At 41.3% G+C, this 14,872-nt stretch overlaps 1 protein-coding gene across 1 annotated transcript in view; it reads right to left on the minus strand.

The window, feature by feature from the left end:
* Positions 1 to 253: 253 nt before the first annotated feature.
* col11a1a (collagen, type XI, alpha 1a) overlaps positions 254 to 14,872 on the minus strand; it is a 118,384-nt gene continuing 103,765 nt past the window's right edge. The window contains 10 exon segments of the mRNA XM_084325885.1: positions 254 to 1,859; positions 2,486 to 2,719; positions 4,623 to 4,691; positions 5,892 to 6,004; positions 7,561 to 7,810; positions 9,106 to 9,159; positions 9,752 to 9,787; positions 9,911 to 9,964; positions 12,336 to 12,443; positions 13,886 to 13,939. Of these exon segments, the coding sequence (XP_084182011.1) occupies positions 1,713 to 1,859; positions 2,486 to 2,719; positions 4,623 to 4,691; positions 5,892 to 6,004; positions 7,561 to 7,810; positions 9,106 to 9,159; positions 9,752 to 9,787; positions 9,911 to 9,964; positions 12,336 to 12,443; positions 13,886 to 13,939 (1,119 nt within the window). The 3' untranslated portion in view covers positions 254 to 1,712.

Raw genomic sequence — 14,872 nt, forward strand, 5'->3', positions numbered from 1 at the left:
CCTCAAATATGCAGGAAATGTGACATTTTTACTTTGTTTTCTCATCTCAAGTTCTGAGAATAATAATAATAAAAAAGAATATTAATAATGTAAGATGGTACTTTATTGAATTCAGGAGATAAAATTGCACCAGCCCATTAATTCAAAGTCTTAGAATTATGAGAATACCCTTGGTCTCTAGAGCAAACGACATGTACGTACAGTAAGTAGATCTACACCAAAACGTCAACTCCTACGCAAACCATTGAGACCGTTTTAGTATCCAGTTTTTTTAATATTTAAAAGAACCATAGAAAGCACATTAAAACATTTTCTCATTTTAGTTACAAAAATGGGTTCACCTAAAACGGGCTTCTCATTGCATTCACAGAAAGATGACTCGGAACAGAGGATGTCTAGTAACAGATAGCGTATTTTCTCTCTCTCTCTCTTAAAAAAAAAAAAAAAAAAAAGATGATTTCCCCACCCAAAATATATAAACTTAATTGCTTAACCAAGGTATATACAGGGTATATAACATCCTCGCAATCGTAATGGTTATCAAGAAAGTTTGAGGTATACGACCAAAGAAAAAAAAGAAAAAGAAAAGAAAGAAAAACCTGACAGAAAACAAAAAAACTTAAATTAAAAAAAAAAGAGAAAAAGACAGAATTAAATAAAGAGATGGATGGATGTCATGGTTGCTTTAATACAAGCACAGGATGACAACATTTAGTGGAACATGTTGCTGTATATACGTGCTGGTGTGGTAAACTCGCAGTTGTTTCACCTATCAGAACATCAGAACAACCTCGAGCGCCGGATGGTGGTCAATATATACAAAAGGGATACATCGTACTTAGAAATAGGGAAATCGTTTGAAATGCTCACTTTATTTGCTTCATAAAACAGGTACACAGTATTCATTGAACAAAAAAAAAATATCATAATTATTATAAATTTATTTTATTTATCCATGTATTTAACTTATATATATACCATATCATTTTTATTTATTTTGTCTTTGTTAACCAAACATTGAAATAAAAAAAGAGCCAGAAATGTGGATTCTGATACACATGCAAGTTTTGAAAGTGGATTCAGAAATAAAACGTATTGTACAAAATAATAATTACAGTTTTTTTTTTCATTATCAAAATACACCTTCTCTCTTAGCACCTCTTTAGACCTTTACGTGTGTTTTGAACAAGCACCATCTGTATCATCATTATTATTATTATTATTATTATTATACAGCACCTGGAGCATCCAAGGGAGGAGAGCAGAGGCTCTTATGTCCCTCGCTCCATCCGTCCTCCCGTCCTCTCTGTCTCGGCTTTTGTTTCTCTCTCCCATTCTCACCCTCCTTTGCCACGCTTTCTTCCAAATGTCCTTCACCTCTGTCTCCCGGGGGTGAGGGGTGTGTGGTTGGGGTCAGGGGGGGTGGGGTCGTGTGGTTCTCTATAGCCCTACAAGGGCGACTAGTATTTTCCTTGGTCGTACCATACATACATAACATGGCAAAGACATGTTCGCGACACCATCTCTTATTCAAAACTTGCATGTGGCATAAAGAGGGTGAGGGGTGGTTGGTGCGGGAGCAGGGTTTGGGGGGAGGGGTGTGATGGTACCCAAAATGTCTTGTCATGACTTGACGTTCTTTGCTGACCCCCGGTCAAGTTCTTATTTCGTTCTTTTTTTTTGTTTTGTTTTTGTGTTCGTTTCGTTTTGACTTAGCCGAGGAAGCAGACGGGCCCGACTTCGAACCCAAACTTCTGGTTGGCATCCCCAAAGTCAGTCAACATGACATCGACGATAGGAACCTGGTCGATTTTGGGAGTGTTAATCTCAATCACAGTCTTTCCATAGCCCTTCCTCGTCTGGGAGGGAGAGAGAGAGAGAGAGAGAGAGAGAGAGAGAGAGAGAGAGAGAGAGAGAGAGAGAGAGAGAGAGAGAGAGAGATTAGAAACAAATTAAATCAATTAATTATACAAATGAGTTAACATGTGTAGGTTTAACCTTTTAACACTTTCCTGAACAGCCTATTTGTCAAGCGCAGAGCGTTACATTCCATTCAAAATGAGATGTTCCCTCCAAAATGAGACGTCCACCATCTTAAAAACGTGACTCTATCTTCGTACATGTAATTCGTACATGAATTACTGTATCTTCATCACTACCATAACTTCTGAATATTATTTATGTTTTTTGCTATTGTAATGCTTAAAATGTTTTGCATTTTAGCTGGAAAGAGTGGGAAGAGTACTGGAATATATTACTCATGTAGAAGTAGGCCTACTGTTACTTCAGTAAAATATTTACTTAAGTTTGAATAAGAGTTTTATTGTTATGATTTTTATATGCTGTGTGATTCTATATGTTTATCCTTATTTCTGTAGAACTTATAGATTTGCCTTTGCCTAAGTAATTTTGCTGTGGGGGCCAATTCACCCACACCCTACACATTACAGTTCAGACGGGCAGTATCTTAGGGGCGGGGCCTTACCGCGCATCCGTCTGAGATGGCCGTGATGTAAGGGTTGTTGTCGTATGACATCTCCTCATCGTTGGCGCCCAGGAAGCGCAGCCCCTTGTCGTAGCTGTCGCTGGTGGCGTCATGCCACGCCACAGACTGGTGGCAGCTGTAGGTGAAGTTCTGCCTGGCCGAGGCCGTTAGTAGTCTGAGGAAGGTCATCTGCACCATGTTTATAGAGTTGCCGTCTGCGTCCACATAGGACAGCTGTCGGGGAGGGTGAGGGAGGGGGAGAGGGAGGGGGAGGGAGGGGGAGAGGGAGGGAGATAAAGCCAGGTTTAAAATGAGATAAAGCCATGAGTAAAAGGAGATAAAGCTAGGGGCTGAAAAACTATGCAAATTTATCATGCACTATTCCTGTACTGTATATATCCAAAATTAAACATAAACTTTCTTGTTATATCTATGACCCTAAAGGGGCAAGTTTAGTCTTACCCTGGGGACGCAAACATGCTAGTGCTGTTGAGTCATGTGGGGGAACTACCGGAAGTATTCCCACAAACCATTTTGGGTGCCCCGACCCATAGTTTAACAAACACTGTCTTGCCACAGGTTAATTCACTTTGGGAGTTTGTGAGTTGGAACCTGTCCTCTAATGATGTCCTCTAAGGACGTTGAATCCTTGTGCTGTGTTGCTTTGTTTACAGCTTGGGGAAGACAGGTGGAGGTGAAGAAAACACAGCATAGGCTAAAGATGCACGGAACAACATTTTCAAGTCAATGGTGAATCTGGATTCTCAAGAATTGAAATCGAAACAAAGCGCTATAACCAAAAAGCTAGTATTTTCCTCTGAGAATAAATGACGCTAAAATAGGGACTGGCGTATCATAGGTGAAATGCCCCTTTAAGTTTAGGGGTCCAAATCTTCCCTTGAAGAACTATTTTGTTATTCCTGATTTTGTCATCTCATACATGTACATTAACCCTTTCACTACCACACTACAAAGGGTTAACCCTTCCACTACCACACTACAAAGGGTTAACCCGTTCACTACCACACTACACAGGGTTAAGCCATTCACTTCCCCACTACAGAAGGTTAACCTTTCATTACCACACTACAGACTGTTAACTGTCTGTAGTGTGGCAGTGAAAGGTTAACCTTCTGTGGTGTGGTAGTGAAAGGGTTAACAAGGTACCACCTCGTAGATAACTATTCTGGTCAGTAACCTATTCAGTGATGGAATATGCATTAAACTAGAAGTCAGGATTGATAGGCTGAGTGCTCTACTAATCTGTGATGTACAGTCTGGGGCAATTATGAGAATTTGTGTGAACCTTGCCTGACCTCTACATCTGAATCATCAGAGTAAATTAATAAGCCAAGCAATGGGCCTGAACAGACACTGCACTAGTTATTGGTAGCGACATTGTCCCCTTTCCTTCACTCATTGTCTGTACATCGGTATGACTTCAGATTAATGTGGGGGGCGGGACAAACACTGTCTCTAGCTGATGGAGTCGGTGTGCACTGATGTAGACCCAACTGTTCCCATTTGAATTTCTCTCATGTTTTATTGATAAAAAATTCCAACTTAATAAGAACACCTGTGGATAAGATTGGTTACTGCGTCAAAATGTGGTGTGTCTGAGTGTTTTTAATTAAGAGGCCAAATGCTCTGCGAGTCAAACCCTCACAGTATAACCGCGCAGTGTCATCGTCTAACGCGCAAGCTCTCCGGGAAGAAAAACAAAAACAAACGTCCCGGGAGTGGAATCGTATTCACGGCAGCAGCATCATCCTTCTCACTTCTGTCCAATGCACTCGATCACGCATTATATTATACCAAATGCATTAAATATGAATTCATTTATTCAGCGGGTTGTTTTGCAAAAGAGGTAGCTCGAGTTGCCTTAGTGGGGGGCGGGGAGAAACTTCTGGGGTCGCTGCCTCAGACTTTAATGTGTGGCACGGCTATTTTTAACAGCCTGGCATTTTTTTCCCTTCGCCCTGAAAAGTCTCGGATGGGGAAAAGGGTAAAGCAGACAGACGCACAGGAGAGCCGGAGAGAAGCCCACTTAGTTTAGCGAAACAGTTTTTTTTCCTGTTTCGTGCAGAGAGCCAGGGAGAGAGGGGATGGAAAGGAGTTGAAAAGAGAGAGCACTTACCATTTGACCACGCTTAAATTCACTGAACCACGACCCAGGGACTTCTTTGGGCCATGAAGATATTCTGACCTACAGAGAGACACCAAACAAAATACATTATAAATACGTATCTTGTGATGACACACAATTTCGTGGTACATTTCTATAACGGATGTTTGTTATGGATGCAATTCATACATATAACATCAAGGTTCCAGTAATACAGTAGTATCCAGTTTCTAACACATCTTTTAGTGCAGGAACATGAATGGTAAATGGACTGCACTTATATAGCGTTTATATCCAAAGCGCTTTACAACTTATGCCTCATTCACCCATTCACTCACACACACGGCGGAGGCAACTAATAAATAATCCTCACAAAGCGAATGTTGACGTTATCCAGGTGAACGTTCTTCATTCAAGCGAGGCATTGAAATCAATACAGCTGTTTGGCAAAGCACCAGCCGCCGAGTCCCCCATTGCTTTGCTCGCTCTAGTCAACATAACGTGACGTATTACATTGGTTGTGTTGAACGCAGCTCTGTTCTTTCCTCCACGCGGAACGTCCGCCTTGCAAACATTGCTACTGGCTATTGGACTGGCTTCGGTTTCAATTTTAAAATGCTTCCAAACTTCTGACATTTTGTCTAGCTGCTCCTAGTCATCAGGTGGACCTGCCGGTGTTGTGGGAGCGACGCGTTGTGAGGTCTGCTATTTTCGGCCTTCCGCCACTGTCGTGCGACGGTGTAAATCAAAGGAAATGCGTTTTTTTTGCAAATTATTCTGCTCTGTGCGACAATAAATAAATTAATGATGATATGTAATTTAAAACCAAAACTAAGGCCTCAGTATGAGTTTAAGATGTGAACATGGTCATGTTTGTTGAATAAAATAATAATAAAATAAAATAAATTATAATTTACTCCCGATTTTTTCCCCCGATCCCGATCTTCTGAAAATCATGTGATCGGATCGGGACATGCCTAATACGTATAGCTGGTTAAGAACTGGGGTGAGTTCTGTCCAATTGAAAAGTCACTACAGTAGCGACATCAAGTTGTGTGTTAGGAACTGGAGAGAGAGACTACTGTAGGTTAGACTCCTCGCTTCCTCTCGCGTCTCTATTATGTCTCTCTCTCCAGTTCCTTGCTTTGACGGCTTAAAGAAGACTTGACACGCTTCGGTTTAGCATGAAAAGAAAACGGATTAAAAAAGTAAAAAGTTGTAGATGAAAATGAAATCATAAAGTTAAGTTAAGAAAGTTAAAATTAAGAAAAGGTCACATACTCCGTTGGATTTCTTATCGGGGTAGATGCAGGATTCTCCCCCGGCAGTGAAGTTACAGTAGACTTTGAAGGAATCCCCGGAGCATCCCTGGTTGGGATCAATCCAGTATTCGCCTGAGGAGAGACCAAATCACACAGTCAAACACCTGGTCCACGGAGGAACTGCCTGGGAAAAACACCCCAATTTCCAAATCAAACACCTTAGAGTTTCTTAGTCCTCCGTGAGATTATGTTGAAGCAGCTGCGTGGCATTCGCCTTTCTGATTGCTTTAGAGATGAAAAGAGTATTTGAAGAGAAATATCTACAGCAAAAAGAAAATAAATATATATATACACTAGGGATGCTCGATATTGGCTTTTTTACCGATACCGATATACCGATATTGTCCAACTCTTAATTTCCGATACCGATATCAACCGATACCGATATATGCAGGGTCCCCCCCCCCCCAAAAATGGAATAATTTCAGGTAATTAACATTACATATCTCTTGTTGTGGAATTAACACAACATTATGCATACTTTTGACAATAAATAAAATCAGAATTTGTTCTTACTTGCTTGCCTGGGTAAATAAAGGTTATAGAAATGTAAAAAAAAAAAAACGATACAGATATTTTCCGATATCACATTTTAATGCCGATATCGGCCGATAATATCGGTAGGCCGATAATATCGGACATCCCTAATATACACTTACTTCTGACATTTTTGTATCGGGCTGCAAGTGAAACTCACTGTGGGGATATTATTTAAATGTAAATGCTATTGTAAGGCCTTACGCTGACGTTTAGAGCAATGTGCAATCGATCATCTATATTCATGGCATATAGAGCACTTAAAATGATGGAACCGGTTTGTTTTTCTAAAATGAATATAAGAGCTTTGGAATGAAATCCTTAGTTTTAAAGTGAAACGTCATTGAACAGGTGCTCGCAGCCATGTTCATTGCTTCCTCAGCAGTAGGTAAAATGACAAACGGTGCCGGTAAACACTAATCCAATTAATATTACAGCACGGATCAAACATCAATTCTATATCCTGTATGCACGCAATCAATTATAGCTCACCCTCATTTGCATACATTCCATTTTTACTATTGTCACCTGTGATATTCAGGTTCAGTATCATCAACAAAGCAAGACTACGGTAATAACAGTATAAGAAGTGCTGGGAACAATACGAGCCAAACAATACATACATATACTACATATAAGACAATAAAAACGTTTAAAAATAAAAAGAATGACAACAATTGTTTTCTAGTTTGATTGCCAATGCCAGGCAACTCAAGTGGGGGCCCTCGAGTTAAAAGGCTTTTAATAAAATAATAACTTGAACCGATAAGTGTACACCCCACTTACAGTATAATAGCAGTTGTAACTCATTAGCTCTAGTGTAACTAATCATCTAATCATCTTCTTGATCAGACACAAAACTGAATTGGCCTCCAGCTGTGTCCAATTGTAGTGATTCTGATTGTCTGAATAAAACCAACTGTTCCCAGGATTCCTCTGCTGGGTAGTGCATTTCAGAAACACAAATCAACTACGAGCAACAATGAGCTTTTAAAAGAACTCTAGGATAATGAGAGACATATATACCCATTTCGTATAGGAAGGTTTCAAAGTCTGTCAATACCCCACTGTATATTTGTTCGGCGACTCACCGTCTGGGAACTCTGGGTGGCAGAGCTGCAGGTCCTTACACGTCCTGGCGGGGTTGTTCTCCGTGCCCATGGGGTACTTCATGCGCTCGATGTCCTGCTTGAGGTTGTTGAGCGACCCAAAGATGTCCTCCATGCCCTCGCCGTAGTCCATGATGGTGCCGGCCATGTCCGACTGCATGTCGTCGATGGAGCGCTTGGTCTTCTTGGGTGACTGGATGGGCAGCGGCTGGATGACCTCACCTGGTGGGCCCTGTGGTGGGGGGTAACAAGGAGGAAAATGTTTTTAAATTACAATGTTGGAGGATTATGATTATTATTGAAGAGCAGGCTTTGAGATTAAGACAAGTGGTGAGAGATACAATAGAACTAACAACTAAGGTAAATTGCCCATGTGAATTCGGCATTCAATCCAGAATTTGAAATGACTGATTCATGTAAATCTGGCAAATACTGGAATTACCTATAATATTAGCTGAGCAAACTGCTGTTGGAAGTACTGCTCCTGGATCCCATACTGATATTGTTTCTAAAAATTATATTTCCCCTCTGACACCTTTCATCCTGCATGTTTCACTATAACTATAACCCTTTTTTGGTGCATTATGTCTACCAGTACCAGTACCAGAATCAGAATCTGTATCACTTTATTAGCCAATATGCAAACAGGTATTTGCCTTGGCCCAAGATGCCACGCCATAATACCAACGACAACTGCCCTTAATACATACAGTCTGGTAGGTGTCATGATTTGATTCCATTTATTCACCCGCAACACGTGACTCCATCAGATCACGCTCAACTACTTACCTCTGCAAAAAAAAAAGTTCCATTGTAACAATATAATATTTTAAACAATTGAAAAGCTTTTACGGTAGATAGAGAGCTTTGATACCTCATTGATGTGTTGTTGGGTATTGTGTCAGCGCTCTGTATAGGGTCACAACTTATCCGCTACTTATTATATTCAGTATAACTACCTTGTGGTCTAATGCACTACCAGACACTCCCTGCATATCCCTCCACAGCCATAACCACACTGTGTGCCATAACACTGATGTATGGACAACAGCGGTACATACATATAGTCTACTGTCTATTGTTTGATGTACATAGTGGTAAATGTGTGGAGAGTGGCGCCGTGCATATAGATGGTTTCAAAGTGACAACAATAACATTCAAAAACGACCCAAGTTTATTTCCTGTTGCAACGTTTGCTAATGAAATAACATGACGGGAAATACACTTGGGTCCACACGATTCCCTAGCAACACTGTCTACTGTCTACAGTTTGATGTACATACCTGTAATAGTAAATGTGTGGAGAGTGGTACCGTGCATATAGATGGTTTCAAAGTGACAACAATAACATGACGGGAAATACACTTGGGTCCACACTATTCCTAACACTGTCTACTGTCTATCGTTTGATGTGTCTAAGTCAGTCCGTCCGATTGAACGTAGTTTAAACAAAAGAGAAACTGCAATATGTGTGACAGCTTTAAAATGTCACCAAATTCCTCATGACAGTTTCAGGATTGTACTCACAGGAGCGCCGGGGGGTCCGATCACTCCGGTGTCTCCCTTCTGACCAGCAGGACCCTGGAAGAGACATGGAGAGAGGCTTGTTATATTTAGATCCGACACACTGCAAGCATGCCGACTAGTATCCCCCGCTACCCGACCAACTAATACATTTATTTTAATACCCGCGGTCTATCTTTTTCCACACAAGGCATTTTTACAAGCTTTTATTGTGGATTCATCTTGATGCAAGGTTACAACTTACTTGCAATAAGAACCACAGTATGTGGCGAGGAGTGCTTTGTGGCACATATAAAAAGACACACACTCTCATAACTAGGTTATATACAAAAGACAAGATTATGGTTGGGGAAAAGAGTGAGGATACATCAATATATATAAAAACAGCACTCTAAGAAAAAAGTGCTGAGAGTGTGGGGCTTCTTATCAAATCATGCTCTGCTCGGTTGGAATAAACTCATATTTGCTCCTAAACTCCTGTGATCTTACTGCCTTGAATCCACTCTCCCAGGGGGACAAAACAACAACAACAACAACAACAACAACAACAACAAACAAACTAACTAAATAAAACATCTCTCCTGAGTCCGGCGTAAAATAAATGAAATGCTGCAATGTTTTTTTTTGAAAAATCACCATTCGTACTTACAGTTGTACCCTTGGATCCCTTGGGACCTTGAGGACCCTGAAAGAGAAGGCACACAGAAAGTGCAGCGTTGTCAGCGATCACTCATTCTCTCGACATTTTCATGAATGGAACGGGAGAAATGCAAACTAGACACAAAAGCCAATAAGTTGGACATCTTACAGGCAGTCCAGGAGGGCCGGGGGGACCGAGGGGACCAGAACCTCCGCCGATACCCTGGGGGACAGACGAGACGAGACGAGGTGAGACCACAAAACAATGACAGAAGTGGAACTCATACAATATTTGTCGAATAGGAATTGAAAAGACAAGAGGAATTAGAGCAAAGATACTTTTTTTCAGCCAGACGGCGTGACATTAATCGTCACGCGATAGGGATTTTCAGAAAATCCAGAATATCCAACACCAAAATCGGGGGTGGATATATATCATTGACTGTACTGACCAGATGCTGTAGCTTTCAGATATAATCTGAATGAATGGGTCATTTTATAATAATTTTTTATTCCACTGACATATCAAACATAGATGACAAGATAGATGTAGCAAATTGGTTCATCTGAAAAATGTATGTAGGCCAGCCGGCTTAAGCACATGCCAGCCCTAAGAGGTAACATTGATCTTGACTGGAGTCGTTTAGTGGAAACCCAGCAATCGCAATGAATATCACAGTCAGAAATAGAGAGCTCAACAAAAAAACAAGAAAAGTCTATTCTTCAGGTCCTAAAATAGAGGCGATTAACTAGTAAGAGAGATGTTTCTTCTTCTCTTCCTTGAGGCTCTGGTGCACACTGACAAACAGGGGACCATTACAGTTTCATTAGGCTGAACTGGGGGATATTTAATTCATCATGAAGCCACGGTCGGACAGAAGGGGTTATGGCAGAAACCCGACTGCATATTATTCACTCAATCTGCAATGTTGATTTAAAAATGGATGAGGCGAGGGGGCGACATGTGAGGACGTTTTGTCAGGATGGTGTCCAAGTTACCTTGTTTCATGTACCATGTCCCATTTCTGGCCAGAAACAAAAAGACGGCTGACTAGTGGGTTGAGATTTCTTTTAATTAATATGGTATTGTCTGAGCTATGGAAGAGACCCTGATATCTGTGTTTTGGAGACCGCAGTGTATAACATCATGGACGTGATGATTGATCTGATATACCCTCAAATTAACTAAAATAATGACAACATTTAGTAATCCTGCAGTATCTGTCGAACTGTGCTTCTTTTGTTGCCCGTCCCCTTTTATGTCAGATAGTGCAAAGTTTAGTTTTATGTCATCTTGACTATTGCTCTGCGATGTGGTTATCTGCTGCCAGTGGTGACCTCAGGAAGCTCCAGGTGGTCCAGAACAGGGCAGCACGGTTGGTACTGGGCTGCTCACTAAGGTCTAATGTGAGCCGTATGCATGCCTGCCTCTCTTGGCTTAACGTTGAAAATAGATTGTCTTTTAATATACTTGTGCTGTTCAAGTTGGTCATGAGCAGTAAAACTCCTGTTTTTATACATAATCAGATTGTTTTTAGTAATACTGTGCATGAGCATTACACTAGAGGTTCCAGTAGTGGGCAGCTTGAATTGCCAGGTCCTAGAACCAGCGCTTTGGGGAGATCTTTTATTTTTAGAGCATTAACTCTTTGGAATGGCCTGCCTCGGAACCTCTGCTGCATTTACAGTAGATTCACTTTTAAAAAGAATCTTAAATAGTTTTTAAATTGTTTTTAACACTGTAAAGTAATTTTTTGTTTTTGTTTTACACTAATGTAATTTTAGCTATCTTAATTGTTACAGTAGGTTCATTATGCATTGTGTGTACTGACTTTTAATAATTTAGTTTTTGCAATAGTGATTGTTTTTGTATGTTTTTTTGTGTGTGGACCCCAGGAAGACTAGCTGGTTGCTATCGCACCAGCTAATGGGGATCCCTAATCAAATCAAATCAAATCAAATCTCTTGGGGGGGGGGGGGGGGTGTATTTGTTACCTCTCCCTCACATTCCCTTTCATGTAGTAGCGTGGGGCCCACCTACTATTTCAAAATCATAGACGTAAAGATGGTGTAATTACCTGCAGGGTGTAATTACCTGATGGGGTATAATCACACCTACCCGTGCACATCTGATTATCTGATTACACGTCTCACGTCTTATAAATGATGAAAACAATTGAAATGCATCATGGCCCAGACTTCCTGTTTGATCCAAAGCTAATATACACGTAGGGTAATTGCAGTGGAATTAGTCCATCCATACTACATTAGAATCAGATGCAGTCGCTTATGTCCTAAAGAGCCGCGTTCAAACCGTAAGAAGCACTTGAACTGATAATGGGAATAAGAGCAGTGAACCACAGTATCAGAACTAACCCCCCCCCCTCTAACACACCCACCATTTTATGGGAATCATTGGCTTGGTAGACTTATTCGGTGCATTGGGATGCGTGGCTACATGCCCTGGTAAAACAGTGAAACCCTATTATCAAGGTGTCTCGGTGCACCGTAGGGGGTTGTGGGGTGACCCGTGGCGTGGAAGGTCAGAGAGGTTGTGAGAGTGGCACTGGGGGGGGATCATCAATCACACTTACGCCATCGCCCTTGGTACCGGGTGTACCCTGGGGTCCGGGCAAACCTCTGTCTCCCTTCTCTCCTTGCTCGCCAGGGGGTCCGATGAGACCGATCAAACCAGGGTGACCCTGTGTGAGGAACGAAAACACACAGGACGCACAGACACACACATACAGAAATTAAGAGAATTGAAGAACAACAACCTTTTAAACAGATGAACCTGAACCTGAATGCGTGCACCTGCAAAACCTTCCCCTCACAAAAAAGAGAAACAACCTTACTGTATTTGCGGTTGTGAGGAGGATGCAGCATAGTCATTATTACTACACAAATCTGTCAGCATTATCATTGAAATGTCTCTCCCTGCCGTCGACAAAGGCCTTTCTGGAAATTCAAGAGACAGAGGCCAACAACACGACAGCGATGATGGCTTTGGAAATAGGCGAGCTATAAACCAGCCACCATTGACTTAAAAAACGTTTAAGTGCTGCCTCCTCTGTCTTCTGGCTTTTAACTCTGTCAAACCTCGCTCTCAGATATGTGGGCGGGTGAGCAATTTGAGCTGCTAATGCGGTACCGCTGCTCACCTGTGAATGTCTTTTGCATTTCTACTTGGCAGTCAAAGGGAGAGATGCTAGGTGAGGCGGATTAGAGACAAAAGGGTTTGCTTTTCCGCACTTAACTCAGAAGATACCACAGTTCAGTGGCTGCATCTGGAGGAAAAGCTGGTGGAGCAACTGCAAATTGAATTCAATTTACTACAGTCCATCATGGGTTGAGTGAATTTCCTCAAACACTAGTACTTATACACCCATTCGGAAACAAGTTTATAATTTTGTTCTTGTTCCAACGTCTCAAACGCTTTGACGGAACGCTTTTTCCTCTCCTCGATGTCAAGGCACAATCCACGTTTTCTCTCCATTACAGAAATCGAACATGAATTGATGTCTGCTTCTCACTTCGTATTTGATTTGTACGATCTGGGGAAATTATCCTGACACCCTGTTGCTATCTGCAGGGTTCCCACAAACATTGCAAAATAAAATTCAAGGACTTTCAAGTACTTTTCCAAGCACTTTTTTTTTTAAAGGGCATTTAAAAGGATACAATTCACTTTTAAATGTTGTTTTTTATAGAAAATAAATCTGATCCAATAGTTATGGCTTAAAACCAGTTTCCGACAATTAGTTACACTTTAAATAAATTAAAAAATATATCTTGATTCAGATTTTTTTATCATGGATGAACAAAACCTTCAATGCGAATGGTTGATTTGAATTTCAAGGACTTTTAAAAATGTGTTACTGTTTTCAAGTAATTCCAGGCCTTGACTTTCTTTTGTAAAAAAAAATCAAGCACTTTAAGCACTTCAAGGACCTTGTGCGAACCCTGTATCTGATATCAGGCCCAACATCCAATACCAATACTAGTATCAGTGAAGACCCCATTTATGATCCGCCCCCCACCACCACATGCCATTTGGGTTTAATCTCCCAAGCTATTTGGGATCCGGGGGGGAGGGGATCAAATTAATGTGCGGGTCGGCTACAGGAAACAAGGTCGCGCTCACCTTTTCACCCTTGGAGCCGGGGTCACCCTTCAGACCAGGAAGACCAGGGGGACCCTGAAATGGAACGAACGACAACAAAACAATTAGAAAAGAATTCCGTCAGAGAGGACTGAGAGGAAAGGGACACAGTAGGGGGAGAAAGGGTTTTTATAAAAAAAGTTTCATGTGAGACGGAAAAACAAGGGGATGGGGGTTAAAGACGGCGTTGTGATCAAGGAAGAGAGAGAGAGAGATTGTGCAAGTGCAATAATGAGAGAGAAAGAGAGAGAGAGAAGTAGAGGTAGATAGCCAGAGAGGTGTAGCAGAATAATCAAATGAAGAGAGAGAGAAAGAGAGAGAGCGATAGGGAGATAGAGGGAGGGAGGGAGAGAGAGAGAGAGACAGACAGACAGACAGACAGAGAGAGAGAGAGAGAGAGAGAGAGAGAGAGAGAGAGAGAGAGAGAGAGAGAGAGAGAGAGAGAGAGAGAGAGAGAGAGAGAGAGAGGTTGAGGTAGAGATCCAGAGAGGTATAGCGGAATCATCAAATGAAGAGAGAGAGACGGTTGGGAGAAAAGTAGTCGAGAATGAGCAGTGAGCACCCGCATGGATGCAGAATCATCAAAGTAAAGTACAGATACATAATAGAGACGAGAGAGGAAGAGAGAAGTACTGATTAACCAAATCCAGGCAGGAGAACCCAGCTCATATGTAACTGCAGATGCCTTATTTATGTGAACGTGGGAACATCCTGCTAGAAGAGCGGTAGAAGATGGTACAAAATAGAAGCCCTCCGTTTCAAAGTTCTACTCAAGTAAAAGTACTGTATTTAATACCAAGCTCGGTATTAAATATATTTGAGTATCAAAAGTTAAAGCGCTCATTCAACACCATGTCCTCATATTTTGAGAGAAAGAAGCATTCTATCTTTGATGCTGGTTGTCCTGATGGCCTCTCTTGGCTCCAAGATAAAGACACACTATATATTTGACTAATTTGCATGATGAAT

This window comes from Notolepis coatsorum (assembly GCF_963971535.1).
Source record: "Notolepis coatsorum genome assembly, chromosome: 12".
In the NCBI taxonomy this organism is placed as follows: domain Eukaryota; kingdom Metazoa; phylum Chordata; class Actinopteri; order Aulopiformes; family Paralepididae; genus Notolepis; species Notolepis coatsorum.